This window comes from Phoenix dactylifera, chromosome 1, assembly GCF_009389715.1.
Source record: "Phoenix dactylifera cultivar Barhee BC4 chromosome 1, palm_55x_up_171113_PBpolish2nd_filt_p, whole genome shotgun sequence".
NCBI lineage: Eukaryota > Viridiplantae > Streptophyta > Magnoliopsida > Arecales > Arecaceae > Phoenix > Phoenix dactylifera.
Window position 1 is genome coordinate 20,543,006 of NC_052392.1, and position 23,430 is coordinate 20,566,435.

Below are 23,430 nucleotides of genomic sequence, written 5' to 3' on the forward strand. Positions count from 1 at the left end.
AGAAAGAGAAATCAGTACCCAAACAAAGCACATATATGGACAAATAAAAGGCCTAACGGACTTTAGCATACTAAATTAATATATTGGTATAACACATCCAGTGGTCCATCAAAACCACAACTTCACAGTATAAAGAAGGGAAAAGCCAAACAGTCTAATTTGGCTACAGCTTGGAAAATAATCCTACAATTTGGCTCTAAATTGTTCAAAAAGATCTTAAAGTTAGAACAAAAAACCTATATAAGGGCACAAATTTTGGAAAACAAAAGATGTAAGAATAGGAAAAGCTTCTTCCTATATCTTGTCTCAAGATGGTAAGAGTCAACATACTAGAATTGTGAGATTCAGAGCCCCCATACATGCCATCGGCACATATGTTGCCCCAAAATCAAACAAATTCATTCAATTAAGAATATGAAAAAGGAGGGAAACAGAGAAATAATCAAAAGGGAAACAAAGATACAGCATCATGCTGTCAACTATTGATCTATTCATCAAACTAAAACAAATTAGTAGACGTGTAAATATTTAATGCCTAGAGACTTCAACGATAAAAAAATTGTATGACAATTCTGAAACTATTACAGTGCACTTTTGAATTAATAAGATTGCTTGCTCAGCATTAGCTTATAATTGCTCTTCCTAATCTTACACATATTGATAAAGGTTTCAACGAGATGAAAGCTTTAAAAAGGTGGAGCACAAAGTGGCCCTTAGCCAGGAATAGGTGAGTAAAGAGATTTAGAGCCTGTATGGCAGCCCGGATAACCTATCCAAGGAACAAACCTCTTATAAGTAGGTCGGGAAAAGGAGAAGCCATAGTAGAGAAGAATTTTAGCGAATCAGGGGAAGCACCCTATCAGACTGTCCTGAAACAGGAAAAAAATCAATGACACATTCACATTCCTCTTAGAAGGTGAATTGAAAGCTTCCTTTAACAGTAAACATTCTGTCTCTCACATAAATTCTCCTCAGAACCCCATTTTCTTGGCCAGACACAGATTATTCCACAGACAAGCCATCCAGGAATCAAGAGAGCCCTTAAATTTATACCCATATAATGCAATATGAAACAATTATGTTACAGCCTAAAACATCACTCAATGAAGCTACAACAATGGGAAAATGAGCATAAGCATACAAGTGCAATGACATGTAACACACCTTGTTGCATCAATCTAAAATACACCAGACATAAAATATAATTTCTGTAAGAAGATGAGGCAAAATGAAAATTTGTTAAATCAAGACTGTTGAAGAAATGTGCCGATGATGCATGATAGCCAATATATTACCTAATGGAAATATAGCTACTCAAAGCAACTGAAATCAGCAGTTTATATGTGCAAGATCACAGAGCAGTTATTCATCATCTAAAAGCTCGAAGAATCTAAATAACCCCAACGATATCATAAGAAGACCACTAAATCATATAACACTGAAAACACCTAAAGACATGTTAAAGATCAAACCTATCAGCTTAAGTACCTCTTAACCAATAATAATTTACAATATCAATATAACAAACACCAAATAAACAAGGAAAAAGGCAAAATAGCAAAACAGTAATTCTACAAGAGATTCATCTAATTAATTGCAATATGATAATTTGGCAAATTAAGTAACGGTTAGATTTGTTTGGCTACAGAAAAGACGACTGCTTGCTAAACATTAAGAAGGAAACATTTAGGCATGGCCTTTCAAGTCCACCAAGTAATACACTTCCATCCTGATCATAAAGAAAGAGAACCAGAAAAGAGAATTCAGCATCAGAAAAGAACAAAGCACTTAAACTTAGAACAGAAAGAGACCTATCACCAGCCAAGAAGCCAGTAAAGACCAAAACTGCAAAGCATCCCAAACAAAGGGAAATGATGCCTACAGATCCGATTTGGCTAGAGCTTCAAAGATGTGCTTTACTGTCTCCTTCATCAGATCCATCCGGCGCATGTGCGTCTTCATCTCACCCATCTTCAGCTTCTTGACCTTCTCCTCCATTGCTCTCGCCTTCGAGTCCTCAAGGTTCTCCAGCGCCCTCTTCATGGCCGCCCCACATTTGCACTCATTCGCCATTTTAGTAACTGCCCCGCTTAAAAACGGGTACCGAAGCTTAGCACTCCCATTTGCCAATGGGACAGCAGGCGACACACCATCATGAAGCTTCAGAGCAGCAGCGGGGGAGGCAGCATTCTCCTCCTTAACATTCTGTCGGCCGGCCATCTCACTGTCACTCTCCTCACCCTCCTCTTCCTCGCCGCTGCTGGCACGGGGATCCTCCGAGATAAACTTCTTAGCCCCCCATATCTTCTTCGAGAGCTCAAAGACAGTGCGCTCTTGGGGCTTGGAGAAGATCGGGTCCGCGCCGTTCTTGCCCCTAGCAACACTGGTCTCGAACTTTTTCTTGAGGCGCCGAATCTTGTCGTTGAGCTGGTTGTTGCTCACCTCAACCTGAAGAGAGCCACGAATCAGATTGTGCAACTGGTCCATCTCATGGGACGACGGGAGAGTTCCCTTCTTCGAGCGGTACTCGACGAGACCGGAGAGGATGGCGATCTCATCGTCCAGGCTCCAGAGTCTCTGGAACAGTGGCCGCTTCTGCGCGCCGCCGTCATTCTCCGAAGGCTCCGAGGTTTTCGCTTTCTTCTTGAGAGACGGAGAAGCGGCGGCGGGCTTCTTGGGCTGGGGGGCTTCGTCCATGGGCTTCGAGCTGATGGGCTTGATGGAGGGATCGGCGCCGCGAGAGGGGCGGCGGACGGGGGCGGGCTCCTCGTCGGAGGATTCTTCTTCGGAGTCGGACCCGGATCCGGACCCATCACTGGATCCGGAAGCGGTGGGTTGGGAAGCGGGTTTGGGGAGCGGTGGCTGGGTCTGGGGCGGCGGCGAGGGCTGTTTCTTGGTTCGACCATCGTCGGATTCAGAGGCGGAGGTTTCTTCTTCGTCTTCGCTGTCGTCCTCGTCTTCGTCGCTGGAGGCCGCGGCGGGGCGCTGGGAGGGGTGGGGCTTGGGGGCCTGGGGAGCGGGGGCGGGGGGATTGGTGGGCTTCTTTTGGACGGTGCTTTTGTCAGGGGAGGGGGAGGAGAGGGGCACTTCCTCGTGCTCTTCGTCGGAGGAGGAGGCGGCCTCGTCGGAGGAGGAAGAGGACGTGGCTTCGACAGCAGGGCGTTTGGGGGCCATCTCTATTCTTCGAAGCAAGGGTTTGAAGGCGGAGGAAGAACTAGGGTTTGAGGGAGCGGAGACGAGAGTAGCGGACCAAGGTTAGATCTTCGGCCACCGCTTTGGGCTTCGCAGAGACGGATGGACGATGCGTGGACGGCAGATCTGGTCCGGCTCTCGTAGAATTGGTGCCGAGCGATCCGTGGACCTGGCCAGCTGGCCCACCGCTCTCTCGAGCTGCCCGCCCTGTCGATGACCTCGACCGCTCGTGGGTCATTGGAAAACCAGCGCCCATTGGCAACACTAGCCGATAGTGCTTTCTATTTCACGTAGCTTAGCCCGATTGGAGAAGCTAATATAAATATTTAGTAAAAATTATAAAAAATTATTATTTTTATTAGAAAATTTAAAAATAGTTTTTTTAATAAAAAACTCTATTTTAAAGTTTTCCGAAAAAATACTTTTAGATTCGATCGGAAAGCTATTTTTTCACCAAAATATCCATAATAAAATATAATAATTATACAAAATGTCCATATTAGTAAAATGATGAAGGCACCGGAGGGAATACCATGGGTGTTACAAGATTAAGAAAGACAAAATTCATATGTTGGTTTTCACAAAATAATTAAGGGTTTGTTTGTATATTTTTATAGAATTGAACTAAAATTTCTATAGGAATCAGGCTTATTGGTCCATCTAGTTTGCATTTTTTAAGTACTTGTCCATGGTCAGCTCTGACCTTAGTCTTTGAGTTGCAAGAAAAAAAGAGTTTTATAGAATTTTTTTATAGAATTTGGGCCGGATGATTTTGTTTGATATAGGAGCAATGATTCAATTTATAAATTATATAAAATTTTTAGCTCAATTTTATTAAAAAATAGATCTTAAATAAGAAACGTGAGATGCTACAGCAAATAAAGTCATTTGATGTTGGAAAAAAGCTATTTTTGGATGCCTAACTATTAGGACTGAAATCGGATCGGATACTAGCATATCCATATCCATATTTATTTCGTTTGATGAATATAGATATGGATACGGATGTCAGTCGGATATAAAAATTTATATCTATATTTATTTTAAATAGATATAAATATAAATTGGATACCGAAAGTATGGATATAAATATGATAATTAAACTTTATTACTGCAGAAACAAAAATATTATTAAGTAGGTGATAAATCAAGTTAACATCATGTTAATGTGATCGTCTATGTTTCTTAAAAGTCCATGAGCCTATATAAAATTAAATAGGATTATAAATAAAATCGGATATTCGGATATGGATCGGATAGTTGTTTATCCATATTCATATTAATTTTTCTTTGACCGATATAGATATTAGTCGGATACTCAAATTTCTATTGATATCCAGATAGATCCTTATACGAAAATGAATTCGATCTACTTTCACCCCTACTAGCTATTCTTTTCTTAAAATGCCTCTTTGCCCAGAAACTAATAAATCTGTCACTGGTAATTAGTAAAATTGGCGCAGAGGAATGGAAGATCTAGTGGCTGGTAAAATTAAAACATGACTGTCCACCCATCCCCCTTCCCTTATTGACCCTCTGCTCTCTACCCTCCTGATCTATTCATCCTTATTTCTTTGCTTGTCTAGGATATCAAGATTCCACTAGTATGGCGGTAATAGCTTTCAAGTAACTCGTAAAATCATAGATAGGACTGGTAACTTTGGACACTGAAACTACCAACTTTTCATCCGTAACGGGTAAAACTTGGACGAGGGTTGGTAAACTTTGCACCATAAAATTAGGAAATACTACTCATATATGGAATTATTATCTTTGAGGAGAATGGAGAGTGAACTCCACACCTAGAATTCGTAATCTGAGTACCTGAGCAGTAGAATCACACCAGTAAAATTAGAACAACATATTGGTAAATTTGACAACTTTGATAGATAAAAGCAGAATATACGATGGCTAAGCTTGGTTATTAGCATAAAGTAGAGAGAGAAAGAGGAGGAGGAGAAGAGGTAGACAAAAAGAAGGGATGGACCATTGAGAAGAAGGGAGGGATGGAAAGGTGGGATCAAGAGAAAAAGAGAGCGAGGAGGCAGCGAAAGAAAGGAGATTACAAACAAACAACAAAATTTGCTGATCAAACATGCTGAATTTACCAGTCCTTTATCCCAATTTTACTAGCTGTGCTCGATATACCATTTCACGAGTGAGAAGATATGTTAAACATCCAAAAAAAAAAAAAAAAACCATTCATCTTTCTATATTTATTTCACTCTTTTTTCCAAATAAATTTGTATCCATCCCATCTAATATGGAATTTGGACGATTCCTACCCATTAACTGAAAATAAAGCTCCTCCCAATCTTGTTTCATGTAATTCTATTTCTTTTGAGGGCTCCATGTCAAGTCAAAATCGAGCATCCATCCTTTTATCTTTATTTTGGTATTTTAAGGGAAAAATTCATTGAAGTCCCGGCACCACAGCACAAAAAAAAAGAAAAAGAAGAACTAGATGATAGTACGTAAAACCAACCTCATCACAACCATACCTCGCCCATATTCAGTGGAGGAAAATCAAAAGAACAAGTCACAAATTGTCATTGTAGCATTGGGTACCAGATAATTTTGATGCATTTGGCACAGCAGTAGATATCATCTGTGGCAGTATTGGAGGCACCTCAAGACAGATTCACTGATTCCAATCTTACAGGATTTGCAGTTCATGCTAGAAATTACTCAAAGCTGCTAGCTAGTTTTACAACATGTGTCGCGAGTGATTCGAGATATAATCTACGAAATCAATAAACAAAATATAAGACACTAGGAGCAAATGCCACTCCTTGGGAAATAGTTGAGAAAAAATTACATGATACTGTAGACCACATAACTCATTGCACTTGAACACCTCTGCCATTGCTTTCGTATATCATAAATCAGTACTCTTTTCTTTTACACTAGGAGGGTGAGAATCTATATCCAAAAGAATGAATCGAACAAGAAAATGGAGACAATAGTGGCCCTAAGAGATTCCAATTGTCTTGCCCAACAGCCACAGTATAAGAGAGAATTCAATCATAAATAGGCCATGTAGCCAAGACCTGTCCACCACGAACCCGAATACAGTGATCCCTGCTCTGTTGTTCTCTAAATATGTCACTGGATTGAGGGCAGGAAGTCAGAACATTGATAAAGCAATGTCCATTCACTAAAGAAATCAATCGTTCGACTAAAGTCTGAAAGACAACCAATATGCATATGTAGCAAGCAAGATTAGAGGAATATATGAGTGCCCACCTAGTGCCTGCCTTTTTTGAAAGGAAATGGTGTTGACATGAGATGGCATGAGCTTCATGTCATCCAACTCATCTTCATCCCTAGCCTCTTCATCTGACTCGGCCGTGGAATTGCTTAATGGATAGGCATTTGCAGATGTTTCTGAAGTGGGCTCCTCAGTGTCTGCATCGAAGGATTCAATGGTAGCAAGAACGTGCCATGTTGCAGCATGACTTGTAATTGCTTGGGCCTTATGAGTTATCTTCGCAGCACTACGTAGGCATATGAGCAGTCCAGTCATAAGCCCGATTGAGCAGAGCTACCAAATTGCAAATGAAAATTTGATTAATTCAAAGTTTAATTACAAATACAATGCCAGCCTCCATAGTAGAATTAGTTCTATAGAATTTAGTTGGCTTTGTATGTTAAGTTCCATAGCTTGACTTTGCAATGTTGCTTCTTGTGCTTAGAGATTATGATGGAACATAAAGACAGCAGACATACTTAGCCTCTATTGTCTATTAAGGTCAAGAAATTGATTTTAAAGTCTCCCATTTTTGTTGGTATAATTAAAGTCTCATCGTTATACTTGAAATGTTGAAAATGATGACTTTAGGCTAGTCTTTTAGACATAATGAGATAGTCAGAGCTCTTGTGGAGGATCAGAGTCTGAGAGTCTAACAAATCAGCATGTGGAAGAGGTAGAATGAGGAAGGGCATGGTACCAACGTTTTTGCACTTCATATTCATCAAACATCGCCTGCAAAACCTTCAAATGCTAATAGCTTAAGATTTTGACCAACTCAATAATGTATATTGCAGTTGAACTCGAAATCAATGTAGCAAGATGATGATGATGAGAACCAGATGACACTTTAAAATGGCATGTATAAAAATTTTAATTAGAGAAAATTAGTTGACCATGTTTCACATTACTATAGGATGATCGTATCGAAACATTTTGGTCATTGTTCAAGTGCAATTACCATATTACATTTTGTTAGATGCAATCACTGCACCAAACAATGGGGTCAAAGATATGTCAAAATGCATCTACATGTATCAATTTATATTGATGCAATCAATTAACCACAGGAACAGCTCATACACTGGTCTTGAACGAGCAATATATGTCTATTAAATATATCTGTCCCACTTGGTTTTCTCAAACTTAGCCAACTCGTATGATTAAAATGGATGATGAGTTATAACTTATACAGCTTGTATGGCTTCTAAAACTAACTGGTGTAGCTAGTTTCAGCCACATTTGGTTCCAAAAAGCAGTACAGGATAAATTTTGAATACATCACTGACATTTATTCTGGGCTTACTAGTTATAATTTGGATTATGGACATATAAGATGGGATACACACGAATCCTAGAATAGTTTGAGTGAATTGTTTCAGTTTGCCCAAAATGCTTTAGGCGCTCATAAGGCCTTTCAGGTGCAAATAGAGAAAGATGGGTATGTTCCGTCCTGAATTCACAATATGCTTGACACATAAGTCTAGCTTTGATATGCTCACAACTCTCAGTGCAAATTTAAAAGCCAACAGAGTCTCGAGGGTTCCATGGTATCCTAGCCCCACTCCTCAATTACACTATGAAAATGCTGATTGCCATGCCTGCAGTCACATAAAATGCGACATGTCTAACTGCTAACGGGGCAGCTAAAGATGAACGTTAGGATGCAAGGCACAATTAACCAACTTTGAAAAAAAAAAAAAAAATCTGATTTTCAAGTTTTAATACCATGCATGACATTGTTGCCATTGACAATGGGCAATAACAACTAATAACAAAAAAATATATTATTTAATTTTTGAATATTTTTCTAGAATAAATTATATCTTTTGTTAGTTACATAATATATATTCCACAATGGTTAAAAGTGATTTAATTTTTCTAAGCTATTATGTCAATATAGTACACCATGATAAAGTAAGCAATAACCCTTGTTACCATGCTAAAGCAGAGCTTATGTGATCGAAACCACTACCGTGCATGCAAATATTCTTGAGATTATTTTTTCAAAAAATATTAATCTCGGTCGCATTTTTGTTTTCTTGTCCATCAATTTGTATGAGCGACACAAGAACATGTTGACATGAGCAAGGTTTGTGATGGTGGTTGGGTACATGAAAGCCAATACACAAAGATCATATTGTATCGGAGGAATTTGACCACCTAACATGTGTTTATATGATGGATTGGCATTTGGAATAAAATTAAGCACCAAACAAATTTTTCATTGCCAGCAATATGCAATTTGCTACTACCTTTGCTAGTTATCAACCTTCTACTAGTCTCATAATAATATCACAGCATTTTTACCTTAACCAATAAGCATAACACGATCTTATCATGGAAGATGGTTTAATTTAGATATCAGAATTTACTTATGTGAAATGAAATACTACAAAAAGAAATCAATAAACATGTTTAGGTTTACACTGAATAATGATTTTGTTCTTTTAGGAGAAAGGCACTTTCTTGCTAAAGTGGCAGTGACCTACCAATTTATCAGAAAGAAGAGTTATGACAATTTTACGAAATACTACGTTTAGAATAAGAAGAAAAGAAAAACAAAAGCCTAAAAGGGCCATAATATCCTCAAGCTGAATGGTATTACATCAATCAAAATCTAGTATTAGCATGTCACGAGGTCACATGGTATAACTCGTGCTAATAAGAGAGAGAGAGAGAGAGAGAGAGAGAGAGGAAAATTTGTAAAACTTACGGCGAGCTCGCCGGCGTTGGCGATGTTGACCTCGGTATGGTGGTGGCCGGTGGTGAGCAGCAGCGACGCGAAGTTGCCGGCGGACACCAGAACAAGGCAGGAAAGAATAAACGCCCTGTACCGGTGACTAATAATCCGTAGCTGCTTCCTTATCCTCAGATGCTCCCTCAGCACCGTGGCGACATCCGACTCCTCTCGAAAGATCGCCGCGAAGTCCTGCAGCCTCAGTATCTGAAGATAACAAATCAGCCTGAACAGCACGCAGATCAGGAAGAATATCGCCATCCGGTATACCCACGAGGCCAATTCCAGCCCGCAGGCCGCCGCCTCGCTCACCCACGCGGCGCCCCTCCAGCCGAAGAACAACAAATACTCCGGCAGGCGGCCGGCGCCGGTGGCGTGCCACCAGACCTTGTAGGCGACGTCGCCGGCGAAGGAGGGCATGAGGAACAAGGCGAGGAGGCGGAAGGAGCTGTTGAGCTGGATGGTGTAGCCGAGGCGGACGCGCTCGCTCTCGCCAACGAGCTTGTCGAGGAAGAGGAAGCGGCGGAGGCCGTAGCGGCGGTGGAAGGCGGAGAGGCAGAGGTAGGAGAGGGCGGAGACCGCCGTTAATGATAGCTGGACGGCTAGGTCGTAAGGGCGGCGGGCAGGGGAGTAGATCAGCAGGAAGTGGGAAGCGGCGGGGACGAAGAGGCCGAGGAGGAAGAAGAGGGACCAGGAGACGACGGCGCGTGGGGTGTCGGACTGGTCGACGCAGAGCCACCGGAGGCACGAGCGGAAGCTCTTGAGCTCGTCGCCGGCGTGGGAGAGGCTCCGCGTGTACGACGCCTTCCGGGGAAGCAGAGGCTGTCTCGCATAATTGTCGCCCACTTCCCCTCCTGATCTCGCCATTGATATCAACACTCGCTTTTTTCCTACCTTCTCCCGGTCTCCTTCGTCGGAGATCGGGAGATGGATGCCTGTTTCTTTCTCGCTCTCCGTTTCTTCTCCGTCCGGCTGTATCCCTCCTCCTTTCCTTTTCCTTTTTTTTTTCTTCTTTTCTTTGCCTTGCTTTTTCTTTGGAATTGTGCGAAGAAGGAAAACGAATGAACGAGAAGAGAGGCGAAGGAGCCGGGGTTATTTACAGAGGTAGTAGATACCTTAATTAGCTCAAAATGGGGATTGGATATCACAGACAAGAAAGGTAAAGGTTCGCCGGGAAACTAAAAGGAAGGGATTAAGAATAAGTAGCGAGACAGCCAAGAAGGACAAAAAGTGGCATGTGACATGGAGGAATTGGTTTGAGTTGAGAAGCGCTTTTAGAAACACCTTCAGCGAGATGTTTTGTTTTCTATTTCTTTTTTTGATGTATTCACATCAAAATATAATGAGCTCTTCTGCTGCAGTATAAAAAAAAAAAAATACAATCTATCTATATGTCAATTGATGCTGTACTAATTTTTTTAGGAGGGTCGCTAGGCTTGCCGGGCAGAAAAGCACAATAAATATCTTACTTCTTGTGTTGTTTTCAAATCCTCAAAGGTTAAAGCTGTCCACGTTTGAGGTGGTCCTGCGTTGCTTTTGATTTAAATGTATTATGAGGTTAATTTTCCTTTCCCCAAAAGTAAATATCTTACTGACAATCTTAAAAAAAAAATTGATACCTTTGCAAGTTCAAAACGGTAAGAATGTAGTTTGCGATACTGTTGGTCACCCTATAAACATGCACTGCTTTGAAAGAAGCCAAGGAGACCTTGTGAACGAAATCTTGGTAATTTATAAGGAAAGTTCTAACCGGTGATATTATCAGGCATTTCACCATCCAATCTGGGTTTGAATAGTGCTGCCCCCTCGCCACTTTAAGCAAGAGAGACAAAGGTCCTATTTTAAAGGGTGTCGGCCTAGAGGCAAGGGCTCTAAGGGGTGGTTATGGGGTAATATATGAGAAATAGCCCTTCTAAGTCTTTTGCATAAAGAAAAAAAAGAGTGTTTCAATCATCTTCAAAGAACTACATGTTGCTAGCCATGGTTTAGGTTTGCTGGTGGGCCTTCACAACATGCTATGCTCCCGTCAATGCTAGAGATTAGAGCTGGTCCTCGCCTTTCAAAGCCGGGATAACGGCCTTGCTCGACTGGAATTGGTTTCAAACCGGAGGAAAGAATGAAGTTCAGTGTCTTAGCGAATCAATTTCGTAAAAGAGGAAAATGGTTTGTTGCTGGAAATTGGACCCGGGGGCAATCGTCGGTCGAGGAGAGGGAGCGGCGAGTTCTCACGGCGGGGCGGCGGTCCGTCGGCGGGCGGCGTCCTCCGTCTGGGGCGGTCGGAGAGAAGGGACGGCTGGTCCACGGGGCGAGGCGACGATCCGTCAGCTGGCGGCGTCCTCCGTCTGGGTGCCTGCACACGAGCCGGTGGCCGGGTTTTCCGGCGCCGGCCCTCCGACGCTCAAGTCAGGGAGGGGGCAAATAGTGTAGGAAGGAGATAAACAGTGTCAGTAGAGTGCATCCATCTTCCAACCCCCTCCTGAGAGGCCAAAGCTCCCTTTTATAGGCGGGGGTCGGTCTACCTGCGATGTAACAAGGCGAAGCCGTAGTACGGCTCGGCATGTCGTTCGGGTCGGCGCACGGTCAGGCGGATCATTGCACTGATGTCGGCGGTGAGGGCGTCGTACAGCCTGAACTAGCACGCTATCAGGCGAATTATTGCATTGGTGTCGGAGGTATGGCCGAGATCGGAGACTTATCATAGTTGACTAGACCTTGCTGGGCTGATTCGCCGTGGAGAGCTGAGAGTCCGTAGATGACAGGAGCCATGCGCATTTATTGTGGAGTAAGCCGGAGATCCGCATTTATTGTGGAGTAAGCCGGAGATCCGCATTTATTGTGGAGTAAGCCGGAGATCCGCATTTATTGTGGAGTAAGCCGGAGAGTTACAGCGACCATGCGCAATAAATGCCAGAGGGGCGTCATGGTATGGTCCTCGGCCAGACCTCAGAGGCGCACGGCCGTAGTAGGTGGCTGATAAGAGTAGACCTCGAACATCGGGGTTTTTCTTAGGTCGGAGGTCTCGAGGTCGGTCGTCTTGAGGTCAGGCGCTCCGAAGTCGGACGCCGACTTCGGCCGTCCGGGGTCGGAAGTTGTACGGCTTCTTAGGGGCATTTATGTCATTTGGAAAAAAATCTTATTCCCCCCAACACTACCCCCCGACTTCCGAGTTCGAGCGACTTGTGGGCTCGGACGTGGGAAGTAAAGTCTGTCACTAAGGTTGGGGGGCGAGTCTCGTCCGCCCCCTTGCGCTTCTCGGAGCTTTCATGGTGAAACCTGCGCCCTTTGGCATCTCGAGGCTGCTTTATTCAGTGAGCTTATGATGAAGCTCGTATCATTACGCTTCTTGAAGCGGAGGTAGCGTCTCTTGAATCGCCAGGATCGCTTTACGGCGGATTAATGATGGGGGTCCTCGAGCTCGTCGAGGCGGTGCCTCGATCCCGTAATCGAGGCTTCTCGCTCATTAATGAGTGTGCCGTTACGGGGTTTAAAACAGACACGCGGCGTGACCCAAGGTCGGAAGCTTCCGATTTCGTGTTACTGGATCATAATTCCGGAGAGGTGGAGGCCACATCGAGGCTCCACGTGTCCCAGATCTTATTAAATGAGGGGAGCGGGGCAGCGTCCGCTCGTTCCTCAAGACGATTTGATTTTGCGGACCCATGATGAGGCCCCGAGATCCGATGGGACAACGCTTCGATTTCGTACCCGATTTATTAATCCGGAGTGAATACGGTGCCTCGGCTTCCGAGGTCGACACGTGGCGCAACCCGATCGGGGGATGGGAACCGACCCCATCGATCTGGGCCGTCAGGGGGGTCTATATAAACCCCTCGAGGTTGCCCTAAAGGTCTTGTTTGGCTGCTTCTTATTTTCGTTGCCTTGAGTCATTGGCGAGTTCATATGCTTTTCAACTCACGATATCTTCGTTCCTTTCTTTTCAGCATATCCACGAGCTCGACGTTTTGGTGTTTATCGCCCAAGGCTGTCAAGAGGAGGCCTGGCGGCTCGGCCAACAGTTGGAGCCGGCCAAGAAGAAAGTCGCCGAGCTGGAGGCGGCATTGGCCGATGCCGAGGCTCGGAGGACGGCCACCGAGGCCGAGCGCCTTGCTATGGCGGGGGCGCTTGAGGAGGAGAGGGCGGCTCACGCCCTGACTAGGTCGGCCATGCGCGGTACGGAGGCGCGCTTGGGGGAGGTCCAGGCCGAGGTCGCGGCCCTCAAGTATGAGGACGGGGTCTCCCGCCTCCGGATCGAGCAACTTGAGGCCCGGGAGAGGAGGGCACTCGACCGAGCCGAACATGCTGTGGAACTCTTCAAAGAGTCGCAAGAGTTCCGCGACATGTTGGAGGAGGAGACGGTGGATGGTTTCCTCCGGGGCTTCGAGAACTTCCGGGTGCAGATGCGTCGGTACTGCCCTCAGTACGACCTTTCGACGGTCCGTCCGAGGGAGGACCTGGGCTGGGGGTCCGACGTGGAAGCCCTTCCTGCCATCCTGACATCCGAGGCGGGAATATATGAACAAGACCCCGCCGAGCCTTCGACGGGGGTGGCCGAGGCGGACGGTGTCATGGAGGCGGCTCCGGCGGCCGAGGTGGACGCCGTCCTGGGGGCGGTGCCCGAAGCTCCTGCCCCCGACCCCGAGCCTGTTCCGGATGAAGATCATGAGGTCATCAATGTGCCGGACGACCCCCCGGATGTTGCTCCCGCCGCTTAGGACTTAGCGTATTTTTCTTTTCTTTTTCGTTGTATCCGGGGTCGGCCCTTGAGTGGCCGACTTCCAATTTTTGTAATTGGCCTTCCGGCCCTTTGTTAATGAAAAAATATTTTTGTCATTCCGTGTTCATCTTTCCCTCTGTTGTTGTGAATGAGGCTATAGCCTTAGCTAACTGCCTCGAAGACCTCTAACTTTGTATTTTAATTTCCGGGCTGCTTAACGAAGTTGCCCTCTTTTCCCGGGCTATGTCTTAGCCTTCTCGGGTTCCAGTCATTCCGACCAAAAGGAGCTCCGAGTCTTAGGTTTTTTAGAAAATTTCTCTAAGTCCTATAGCTCGGATCTGAGTGTCGTAAAAGTCATCGCGTTTAGCCTTCAGGAAAATCTCAAGGGCTCGAGGTCGGGCCTTGGCCCTTCAAATAAGACCGGACTAGGTCTGTGCGTGCTGCTATTCAGGAAGTTTAGCCGGATTTCCGAACTCAACTCCGAACCCCTCGTAGGGAGCGCGGGCTAATAAACAAGTTATTGCCGAAGGTTTTCGTAGTTTTCGTTCTCGGATTCTGCCGAGATTTCGGTGAGCAAGGCCGGGATTTCCAAAGATTGCCTTGGTACCCGTGTTTGGCTGGTACACTCGTGGCCGGGACCACTTTCTCAGCCGGACGTCGGAGTTTACGTAGGAGAGCCGAGTTGGGCCCTAATTTATGAAGCCTTTGCACAAATTGCGGAGACTTGACGAACGGAGCATACATAGCGTAGTTAGGGGGTCGGTCTTAAGCCGACCTATTGGAGAAGCCCGGCTTTGGGGCGTGATAAGACTCCAACGTTGAGGTTCCGCTCAGCAGTATTAGATAAAATTTGACAAGGAGGGCGTCTAGTTAGATGTACCTCTTGCATTCTCGGAGTTATGCTTCGCATGGTGGAGTAGGTTGCCTCCTTTCCTCGTCGACCTCCGGAGTCATTTTGACTTAAAGGGGGGCTCGGGTTTCTCACGGACCCAACAGCGCCCACCGAGGTTGAGAGGATTTGGCGAGGCTTTATTGAATTGTAGCTCTCTGCGAGGTCGAGGGAGTTTCAGACCCCATGGTAGGACCTCGGGCGCCTCAACCTTGGTCGAGGGATCTTGCGTCAGGTCGGCGAGTCCGTGGACGCTTTGCTGACCTGTGGTGCCTCCCGAGGTCGAGGGAGTTTGGGACTCTACGGTCGACCCTCGGGGCATCCCGACCTTAGTCGAGGGATCGTTCGTCAGGTCGGCGGGTCTGGGCACGCTCTACCGACCTGCGACGCTTCCCGAGGTCGAGGGAGTCTGGTTCTCTATGGTCGACCCTCGGGGCATCCCGACCTTAGTCGGAGAATAGCTCGCTTCGGGGATCGGGGATCGTCGACCGCTCCCGGGGGTCCACTTCGTGGCGCCCCGGGTGGAGCCACCCTTTCCACCCCTTACGGCTTCTTCCCGAGGTCGAGGGAGTTTGGTTCTCTACGGTCGACCCTCGGGGCATCCCGACCTTAGTCGAGGGATCGTTCGTCAAGTCGGCGGGTCTGGGCACGCTCTACCGACCTGCGACGCTTCTCGAGGTCGAGGGAGTCTGGTTCTCTACGGTCGACCCTCGGGGCATCCCGACCTTAGTCGAGGGATCGCTCGCTTCGGGGATCGGGGATCGTCGACCGCTCCCGGGGGTCCACTTTGTGGCGCCCCGGGTGGAGCCACCCTTTCCACCCCTCACGGCGTCTTTCCGAGGTCGAGGGAGTCTGGTTCTCTACGGTCGACCCTCGGGGCATTCCGACCTTAGTCGAGGTAGGAGAACGAGCCGAGCTCGTCTGGTCAGAGAGGACCGTGCTCATAGGTGGAAGTTGATGGAGAACGAGCCGAGCTCGTCTGGTCAGAGAGGACCGTACTCATATCTTGACGTCTCGAACATCCCTATAGCCGGGACATCCCGACGTCTCGGGGCATCCCGACGAACCGGGGCATCCTGACCTTAGTCGAGGGAATTTCGCGCCAAGTCGATGCTTCGTCGTCCTACGATTCTTTCCGAGGTCGAGGGAGTTTGGGACTCTACGGTCGAGCCTCGAGGCATCCCGATTTTGGCCGGGGAATCTGAGGATCACAGACGACCCAATATTAGAAGGGAATTACGGCCATCAAGATAAGAGAATTGTTTGCGAAAAGGAAGCTGAGTCCATTGTCCTGATTGTCTTGAACCCCTAGGAGTTTTACTGGTAGTACATTCGTAGATTCTCGGAGTTCCAGCTTCGCGGGATCAGGGTCCCCTCTAGGGACTTTAATTTATACGCCCCTGGTCGTTGTACCCGGGCGATCTGGTACGGCCCTTCCCAATTTGGGGCGAGCTTTCCTTGCTCCGTCGGTTGAGAAGCCTCGGCTCTCCTGAGGACGAGGTCCCCCACTTTGAAGAGCTTGGGCTTGACTCTAGAGTTGTAGTATTGGGCCGTTCGCTATTGGTATCTCGCCATGCGGACCCGGACAACCTCTCTTGTCTCTTCGACGAGGTCCAAGTTGCTCCTGAGCTGGGAAGAATTGGTGTCGGGGTCGTAATGCTCCACCCTTGGAGAAGGCAGGCCGATCTCCAACGGGATGACGGCCTCAGTGCCGTATGCTAGGTTGAAGGGGGTCTCTCCCGTGGAAAGTCGGAACGTGGTCCGGTACGCCCAAAGGACATTGTACAAGTCCTCGACCCACTGTCCTTTGGACCGATCAAGCCTAGCCTTGAGCCCCTGCAAAATAGTGCGGTTAGTTACCTCAGTTTCTCCGTTTGTCTGGGGGTGAGCGACTGAGGTGAAACGGTGGTCAATGCCGAGCTCGGAGCAAAATTTCCTGAAATGAACATTGTCAAATTGTCGACCATTGTCAGATATAAGGATACGGGGGAGTCCGAATCTACAGATTATGGACTTCCACACGAAGTCTCGCATCTTTTGCTCGGTGATCCGGGCGACGGGTTCGGCCTCGACCCATTTGGTGAAGTAGTCGATGGAGACGACCAGGAACTTTCTCTGTCCGGTGGCCAGGGGAAAGGGCCCTAGGATGTCGATCCCCCATTGGGCAAACGGCCAGGGGGCGATGATGGAGGTCAGCAGAGCTGAAGGTCGGCGCTGGACATTGGCGTTTCATTGGCACCGATCGCACTTCCGGACGAAATCCGTTGCATCCTTCTGGAGTGTGGGCCAATAATATCCTTGTCGCAGGACCTTATGGGCTAATGCCCGACCCCCCAGGTGATTTCCGCAGATCCCTTCATGGACCTCTCGGAGGGCATAGTCCGCCTCGGAGGGGTGGAGGCATCTGAGAAGGGGAGAAGTAAATGATCGCCGGTAGAGTCTATTCTCGTATAAGACATACCGGGGGGCCTGACGCTTGATTCGGCGAGCTTCCGTCTCGTCGTGAGGTAGGGTTCCGTCCTGAAGGTAGCAGACGAGCCCATCGATCCAGCTTGGCTCGGAGTCGATGCACATGGTGGGCTCGGGTTCCTCCGTACTGGGGATCCGAAGATACTCGAGCGCTGTTCCCTTGGGAAGCTCGCTCATGCGGGAGGTTGCCAATTTGGATAGCTGGTCTGCCCTGAGGTTTTCCGCTCTGGGGATGTATTGAATATTGAAAGAATTCAGGGCAGATATGAGTTCCCACACCTTTTGGAGATACTTTTGCATGGATGGCTCTTTAGCTTCGAAGTCTCCTTGGATCTGGTTCACTACCAGCTGGGAGTCGCTGAAGGCCGTCAGGTCTTCCACTTTTAGTTCTTTTGCCAGCTTGAGCCCGGCGATGAGAGCCTCATACTCGGCCTCATTGTTCGAGGCCGGGAATTCGAGGCGCAAAGCTTGCTCTGCCACCACTCCGTCTGGACTGGTGAGGATGAGTCCGGCCCCGCTACCCCCCGAGGTCGAAGACCCGTCCGAGTGCAGGACCCATGGCTGCCTCGGGGCCTCCTCTACGGATTCGGGTGGCCTCTCGGGGTCGTCCGGAAGGGTGCACTCCACAATGAAGTCGGCGAGTATCTGAGCTTTGATAGCCGGCCTGGGCCGATATTCGAGGTCGAATTCCCCGAGCTCGACCGCCCATTTGGCGATCCTCCCCGCACGATCCGACCTCTGCAGTATTTGCTTCATAGGCTGGTCGGTCAATATGGCTATCGTGTGGGCTTGGAAGTAAGGCCTGAGTCTCCGAGCCGAGATGATGAGAGCGAAGATGGTCTTCTCAAGTTTAGAATATCGGGTCTCAGCATCCCTGAGAACCCGGCTGGTGTAATAGACCGGCTTTTGGAGCTTGTCCTCTTCCCGGACGAGAACTGAGCTCACTGCAGCTGGGGAGACGGCCAGATATAAGTAAAGGATCTCGCCTTTCTGGGGCTTGGTAAGCAGCGGGGGAGAGGCCAGAAGGCTCCGAAGCTCTTCAAAGGCCTGCTGGCATTCTTCTGTCCACCGGAAGTCTTTCGGCCGTTTGAGGCTCTTGAAGAAGGGGAGGCATCGTCGGCTGACCGAGAGACGAACCTTCCCAGGGCGGCAACCCGCCCCGCGAGCCGTTGCACCTCCTTAACTGTCTTTGGAGGCGACATCTCTTGCAGTGCCCGGATTTTCTCCGGGTTGGCTTCAATTCCGCGCTGGGTCACTATGAAACCCAGGAACTTGCCCGAGGTGACCCCGAACGCGCACTTCGCCGGATTGAGTTTCATTTGGTACCTTCTGAGTTTGGCGAATGTCTCGTTGAGATCGGCTATGTGGTGTTTCGCCGCTCGGCTCTTTACCAGCATGTCGTCCACATAGACTTCCATGTTCCGGCCGATCTGGTCTTTAAAAATTTGGCTGACCAGTCTCTGATAGGTGGCCCCAGCGTTCTTTAGGCCGAAGGGCATCACCTTGTAGCAGTAGGTGCCCTTGTCGGTGATGAAGGCCGTCTTCTCCTCGTCTTCTGGCGCCATTCGGATTTGATTGTATCCTGAAAAGGCGTCCATAAAAGTTAGCAGTTGGTGTCCTGAAGTGGAGTCGACGAGCTGGTCGATGCTCGGGAGGGGGAAGCTGTCTTTTGGGTAAGCCTTGTTCAAGTCGGTGTAGTCCACGCACATACGCCATTTTCCGTTGGCCTTCTTCACGAGGACTATGTTGGCGAGCCAGTCCGGGTAGGAGACCTCCCGGATGAAACCGGCTCCGAGGAGCTTGTCCACCTCTTCAGCTGCAGCCCGTTGTCGTTCCGGAGCAGAGCCTCTTTTCTTCTGCTTCACAGGCCTGCTGGTCGGCCTTACCTGGAGTCGGTGGACCATGACTCCAGGGTCAATTCCCGGCACGTCCGCAGGCGACCAGGCGAAGACGTCAGCGTTGTCCCGCAGGAAGCTGACAAGGCAATCCCTCTCGCGGGCGCCGAGGCCGGAGCCGACCTGCGCAGTTAGCTCGGAAAAATTTTCTTGTAGTGGGATTTGAATAAGGAGCTCACCGGGCTCTACTTGCTTCTTCCAGAGGGTGTCCCTCGCATCGAGGGTTTCTATGGGCAGCGAAGGGCCCATTGGGTGGTCCGGCGCCTCGGCTGGTTGCTTTTCTGTGTGGGCCGCCATGTAGCATTGCTTGGCGACCAGCTGGTCTCCGCGGACCTCGCCTACTCCTTGGTCGGTGGGGGAACCGCATGAGCAAATGGCGAGTTGAAACCACGGCTCGAAGGGCATTTAGCCCTGGGCGCCCAAGGATGACGTTGTAGACCGAGGGCAGACGGACCACCAGGAGGTCCATCCTCACAGTGCTCTCCCGAGGGGCGAGGCCGACTGTGACAAGGAAGCTAGCCTCACCTTCAACCGGGACTGCATCTCCGGTAAACCCAACTAACGGGGCATTGATTCTCCGGAGATGCCCTTCTGTCAATCCCATTTTTTGGTAGGCATGATAATACAAAATGTTGGCTGAGCTTCCATTGTCAACTAGGACACGCTTTACATCAAACCTATTTACAATCATAGAGATGACCACAGCGTCATCATGGGGGGTTTCGACCCCTTCTAAGTCCTCGTCCGAGAACGAGATGACTTCACCAGTACGTGGGCGCTTCGGGGGTGCTCCCTGGGCGGCTGTTCCTGCCGAGGCCCGCCCGATCATGTTGATGGTGTCGGCGATGGGCCTGTTGTCGCCCGGATTTTCGGTTGGTGCGACATTCTCCGCCGGCCTCCTTTCCTCAGGTCGGTTCCTCATGAACCGGTTGAGTACTCCCCGTCGGATGAGCGCTTCTATCTCATCCCGGAGTTGGTAGCAGTCCTCCGTGTCGTGCCCACGATCTCGGTGGAAGCGGCAATACTTCCTGGGATTCCGGGGGAATCCCGTGTCTCGCATAGGAGGCGGGGGTCGGAAGAAGTCCCGACCCTCGATTTCCATCAGGATTTCGGCCCGGGGAGCGTTGACGGGTGTGTAGTTCTCGTACTTTCCCGGGTACGTCCGAGGCCGTGGTGGGGACCTCGGCCGAGGAGGGGTCCTTTGCTGAGATCGCCCCTGCTGTCGGGGCGGACTTCTCAGTCTGGGGAGGTTCTTCTCTCGGCGGGGGATCGGCTCCTTTGTCGGCCGCGCTCCTCGCGGCGTTTCTTCTGCTTCTTGGAGGCGGGCTCAATTGCCCCCCGCCTGGATGCAACTGCCTCCTCGGCCTTGGCATACTTCCGGGCTCGGGCCAACATTTCAGTGAAGTCGGCCGGGAAGCTCTTCTCGATGGAGAAGAGGAATCGGTAGGAGCGAACCCCAGTTTTCAGAGCCGACATAGCCATCGACTGGTCTAGCTCGCGAACCTCCCATGTGGCGGCGGTGAAGCGGTCCAGGTACTCCTTGAGGGGCTCCCCCTCTTTCTGTTTGATGTCGAGGAGGGAGTCTGACGTCCGTCGCTGGCGCCGGCTGGCAGCGAAGTTGGTGGCGAACTGCCTGCCGAGCTGCTCAAAAGAGGACACCGTATTCGGCTTCAGTCCAGAAAACCAAAGCCGAGCGGTCCCTCGGAGGGTCGCTGGGAAGGCCTTGCAGAGTATGGCCTCCGAGGACCCTTGTAGGGCCATGAGGGCCCGATAGCTCTCCAGGTGGTCGAGAGGGTCGGTTGTCCCGTTGTAGGGTTCCACCTGAGGCATTTTGAACCTCGCGGGAACCGGCTCATCCTCGATCTGGCGGGAGAAGGGGGACTTGGTGGTGAACTCAAAGTCTCCCTCTTGTCTTGCCTTCTTGCTGTGGAGCGCCGCAATCTGACGCTCCAGATGCTCAACTTTTCGGTCGAGCTCCCCCACCCGTGGGATTGTCGCTGTGGTTTGCGCCGGCTCACGGTGATCTGGGGCTGACTCTGCCTCAGAAAGTTGGGGTCTCCGATCGAAACCTTCTCCCGGTAACTCCCTCCGGGGAGAAGCTTGTTCTCCGTTGTTGGCTCTAGAAGAGCCATGCGAGTTTTGGCTTGGGAAAACCGGGCCGTTGGGGAGACACTCCGGCGGGGCCTGAGCCCGTGGGGGGAGCGTAGGTAAGGCTTCCTCGTGCCGCAGACTCTGAACGGCGGCGGCCAGGGCCTGGACTTGCTGTACCAAGGCGTCGAACTGTTCCGGCGGGACCTGAGGAACTGGGTCAGCCGGAGTTGGAGAATTCTGGACAGAGTGTCCGGGGCTTTGCGGGGGACGCCGGGAGATGTTAGAGGCTCCCTTACTTCTCAACTTCATGACTGCTACTCGGGCCCTTCCTCTAGCGCCAACTGTTGCTGGAAATTGGACCCGGGGGCAATCGTCGGTCGAGGAGAGGGAGCGGCGAGTTCTCACGGCGGGGCGGCGGTCCGTCGGCGGGCGGCGTCCTCCGTCTGGGGCGGTCGGAGAGAAGGGACGGCTGGTCCACGGGGCGAGGCGACGATCCGTCAGCTGGCGGCGTCCTCCGTCTGGGTGCCTGCACACGAGCCGGTGGCCGGGTTTTCCGGCGCCGGCCCTCCGACGCTCAAGTCAGGGAGGGGGCAAATAGTGTAGGAAGGAGATAAACAGTGTCAGTAGAGTGCATCCATCTTCCAACCCCCTCCTGAGAGGCCAAGGCTCCCTTTTATAGGCGGGGGTCGGTCTACCTGCGATGTAACAAGACGAAGCCGTAGTACGGCTCGGCATGTCGTTCGGGTCAGCGCACGGTCAGGCGGATCATTGCACTGATGTCGGCGGTGAGGGCGTCGTACAGCCCGAACTAGCACGCTATCAGGCGAATTATTGCATTGGTGTCGGAGGTATGGCCGAGATCGGAGACTTATCATAGTTGACTAGACCCTGCTGGGCTGATTCGCCGTGGAGAGCTGAGAGTCCGTAGATGACAGGAGCCATGCGCATTTATTGTGGAGTAAGCCGGAGATCCGCATTTATTGTGGAGTAAGCCGGAGATCCGCATTTATTGTGGAGTAAGCCGGAGAGTTACAGCGACCATGCGCAATAAATGCCAGAGGGGCGTCATGGTATGGTCCTCGGCCAGACCTCAGAGGCGCACGGCCGTAGTAGGTGGCTGACAAGAGTAGACCTCGAACATCGGGGTTTTTCTTAGGTCGGAGGTCTCGAGGTCGGTCGTCTTGAGGTCGGGCGCTCCGAAGTCGGACGCCGACTTCGGCCGTCCGGGGTCGGAAGTTGTACGGCTTCTTAGGGGCATTTATGTCATTTGGAAAAAAATCTTATTCCCCCCAACATGGTTGAATATCTCTGTGGCATGCCGTAGTGATGGCATCCTGCCCGATATAAACTGCTTAGCTTAAGTTTTTATTTATATATAGAAATTTGCTCTACCTAAAAGGAGAGGATATATACTCTTCTCAAATCCATAATTCATAATCAAACGTTTAAATCAAATATTCACATTGTTGATCATAACTTATATCACTAAACATAACTTATATCACTAAATAATTACATATTTTGATGGCCTCTAATATATATATCAAATAAACAAAATAAATAAATAATTTTTATTATGCTAGTATTCTTAAATATCTGTTAAAACATTTAAATTAAGAATCTATCCCATAAATCACCATATATACTATTAAAATATATAGATTAAAAATTAATATTTGTTAATACCTAAATCATAATAAAATATAATCTTATATTATTGTAACTATTTATTATTATGTCTATTTGATTCATATGTTAAATATTTCTAAAATATATGATTATTTAATAGTTGGCATATTTAGTGATAGGATTATGATCAACGACATCAATTTTTCGTTCAAGTATCTGATTATTGATTTCAGATCCAGATAACAACGGTACTCATTTCCATTCTCTCGTTCGAAGGGTTAGGAACAAGAATCGCTCAGTCACATTAAAATCATTGCCTGCTCTTCGAGTGGACAAAGGGCAGACATTTCCTGAGAATTCAAAATAGAGTCGCCAGCAGAACCACATAATGCGTCATGAAAAATTGATAGGAAGATTGTAATCGTCCCCATTCTCCTGCAACACCCCACTTCCTTCTTGGGAAGTCCTTGCTTCTGCAACCAATATTTTTGATCCCATATTCTGTTTTAGCTGGCAACATATGGCTCTTAAGCATCAGCCACTGATTCATGGCAATGCCTC

At 48.7% G+C, this 23,430-nt stretch overlaps 2 protein-coding genes across 2 annotated transcripts; both read right to left on the minus strand.

Annotated features, from left to right (window-relative positions):
- Window positions 1-1,569: 1,569 nt before the first annotated feature.
- Window positions 1,570-3,405, minus strand: LOC103718514 (STOREKEEPER protein-like). Its single transcript, XM_008807379.4, has one exon. It carries the CDS (start codon window positions 3,172-3,174, stop codon window positions 1,879-1,881), a length of 1,296 nt encoding a protein of 431 aa, XP_008805601.1. The 5' UTR covers window positions 3,175-3,405; the 3' UTR covers window positions 1,570-1,878.
- A 2,351-nt stretch (window positions 3,406-5,756) lies between these two features.
- LOC103718515 lies at window positions 5,757-10,636 on the minus strand. Its single transcript, XM_008807380.4, has 3 exons — window positions 9,159-10,636; window positions 6,439-6,736; window positions 5,757-6,300 (listed from the first exon to the last, which is right to left on the minus strand). The coding sequence occupies exons 1-3, from the start codon at window positions 10,047-10,049 to the stop codon at window positions 6,164-6,166; spliced, it is 1,326 nt and encodes a 441-aa protein (XP_008805602.1). The 5' UTR covers window positions 10,050-10,636; the 3' UTR covers window positions 5,757-6,163.
- Window positions 10,637-23,430: the final 12,794 nt, after the last annotated feature.

What these genes read in the sequence shown, in the direction of transcription:
- LOC103718514 (XM_008807379.4), bottom strand. Translation starts at nt 3,174, where the DNA reads ATGGCCCCCAAACGCCCTGCTGTCGAAGCCACGTCCTCTTCCTCCTCC.
- LOC103718515 (XM_008807380.4), bottom strand. Translation starts at nt 10,049, where the DNA reads ATGGCGAGATCAGGAGGGGAAGTGGGCGACAATTATGCGAGACAGCCT. An exon ending in CCAACGCCGGCGAGCTCGCC is followed by an intron (nt 6,737 to 9,158) that starts GTAAGTTTTACA and finishes GCAATTTGGTAG; the next exon opens with CTCTGCTCAATCGGGCTTAT. An exon ending in TCAAAAAAGGCAGGCACTAG is followed by an intron (nt 6,301 to 6,438) that starts GTGGGCACTCAT and finishes CCCTCAATCCAG; the next exon opens with TGACATATTTAGAGAACAAC.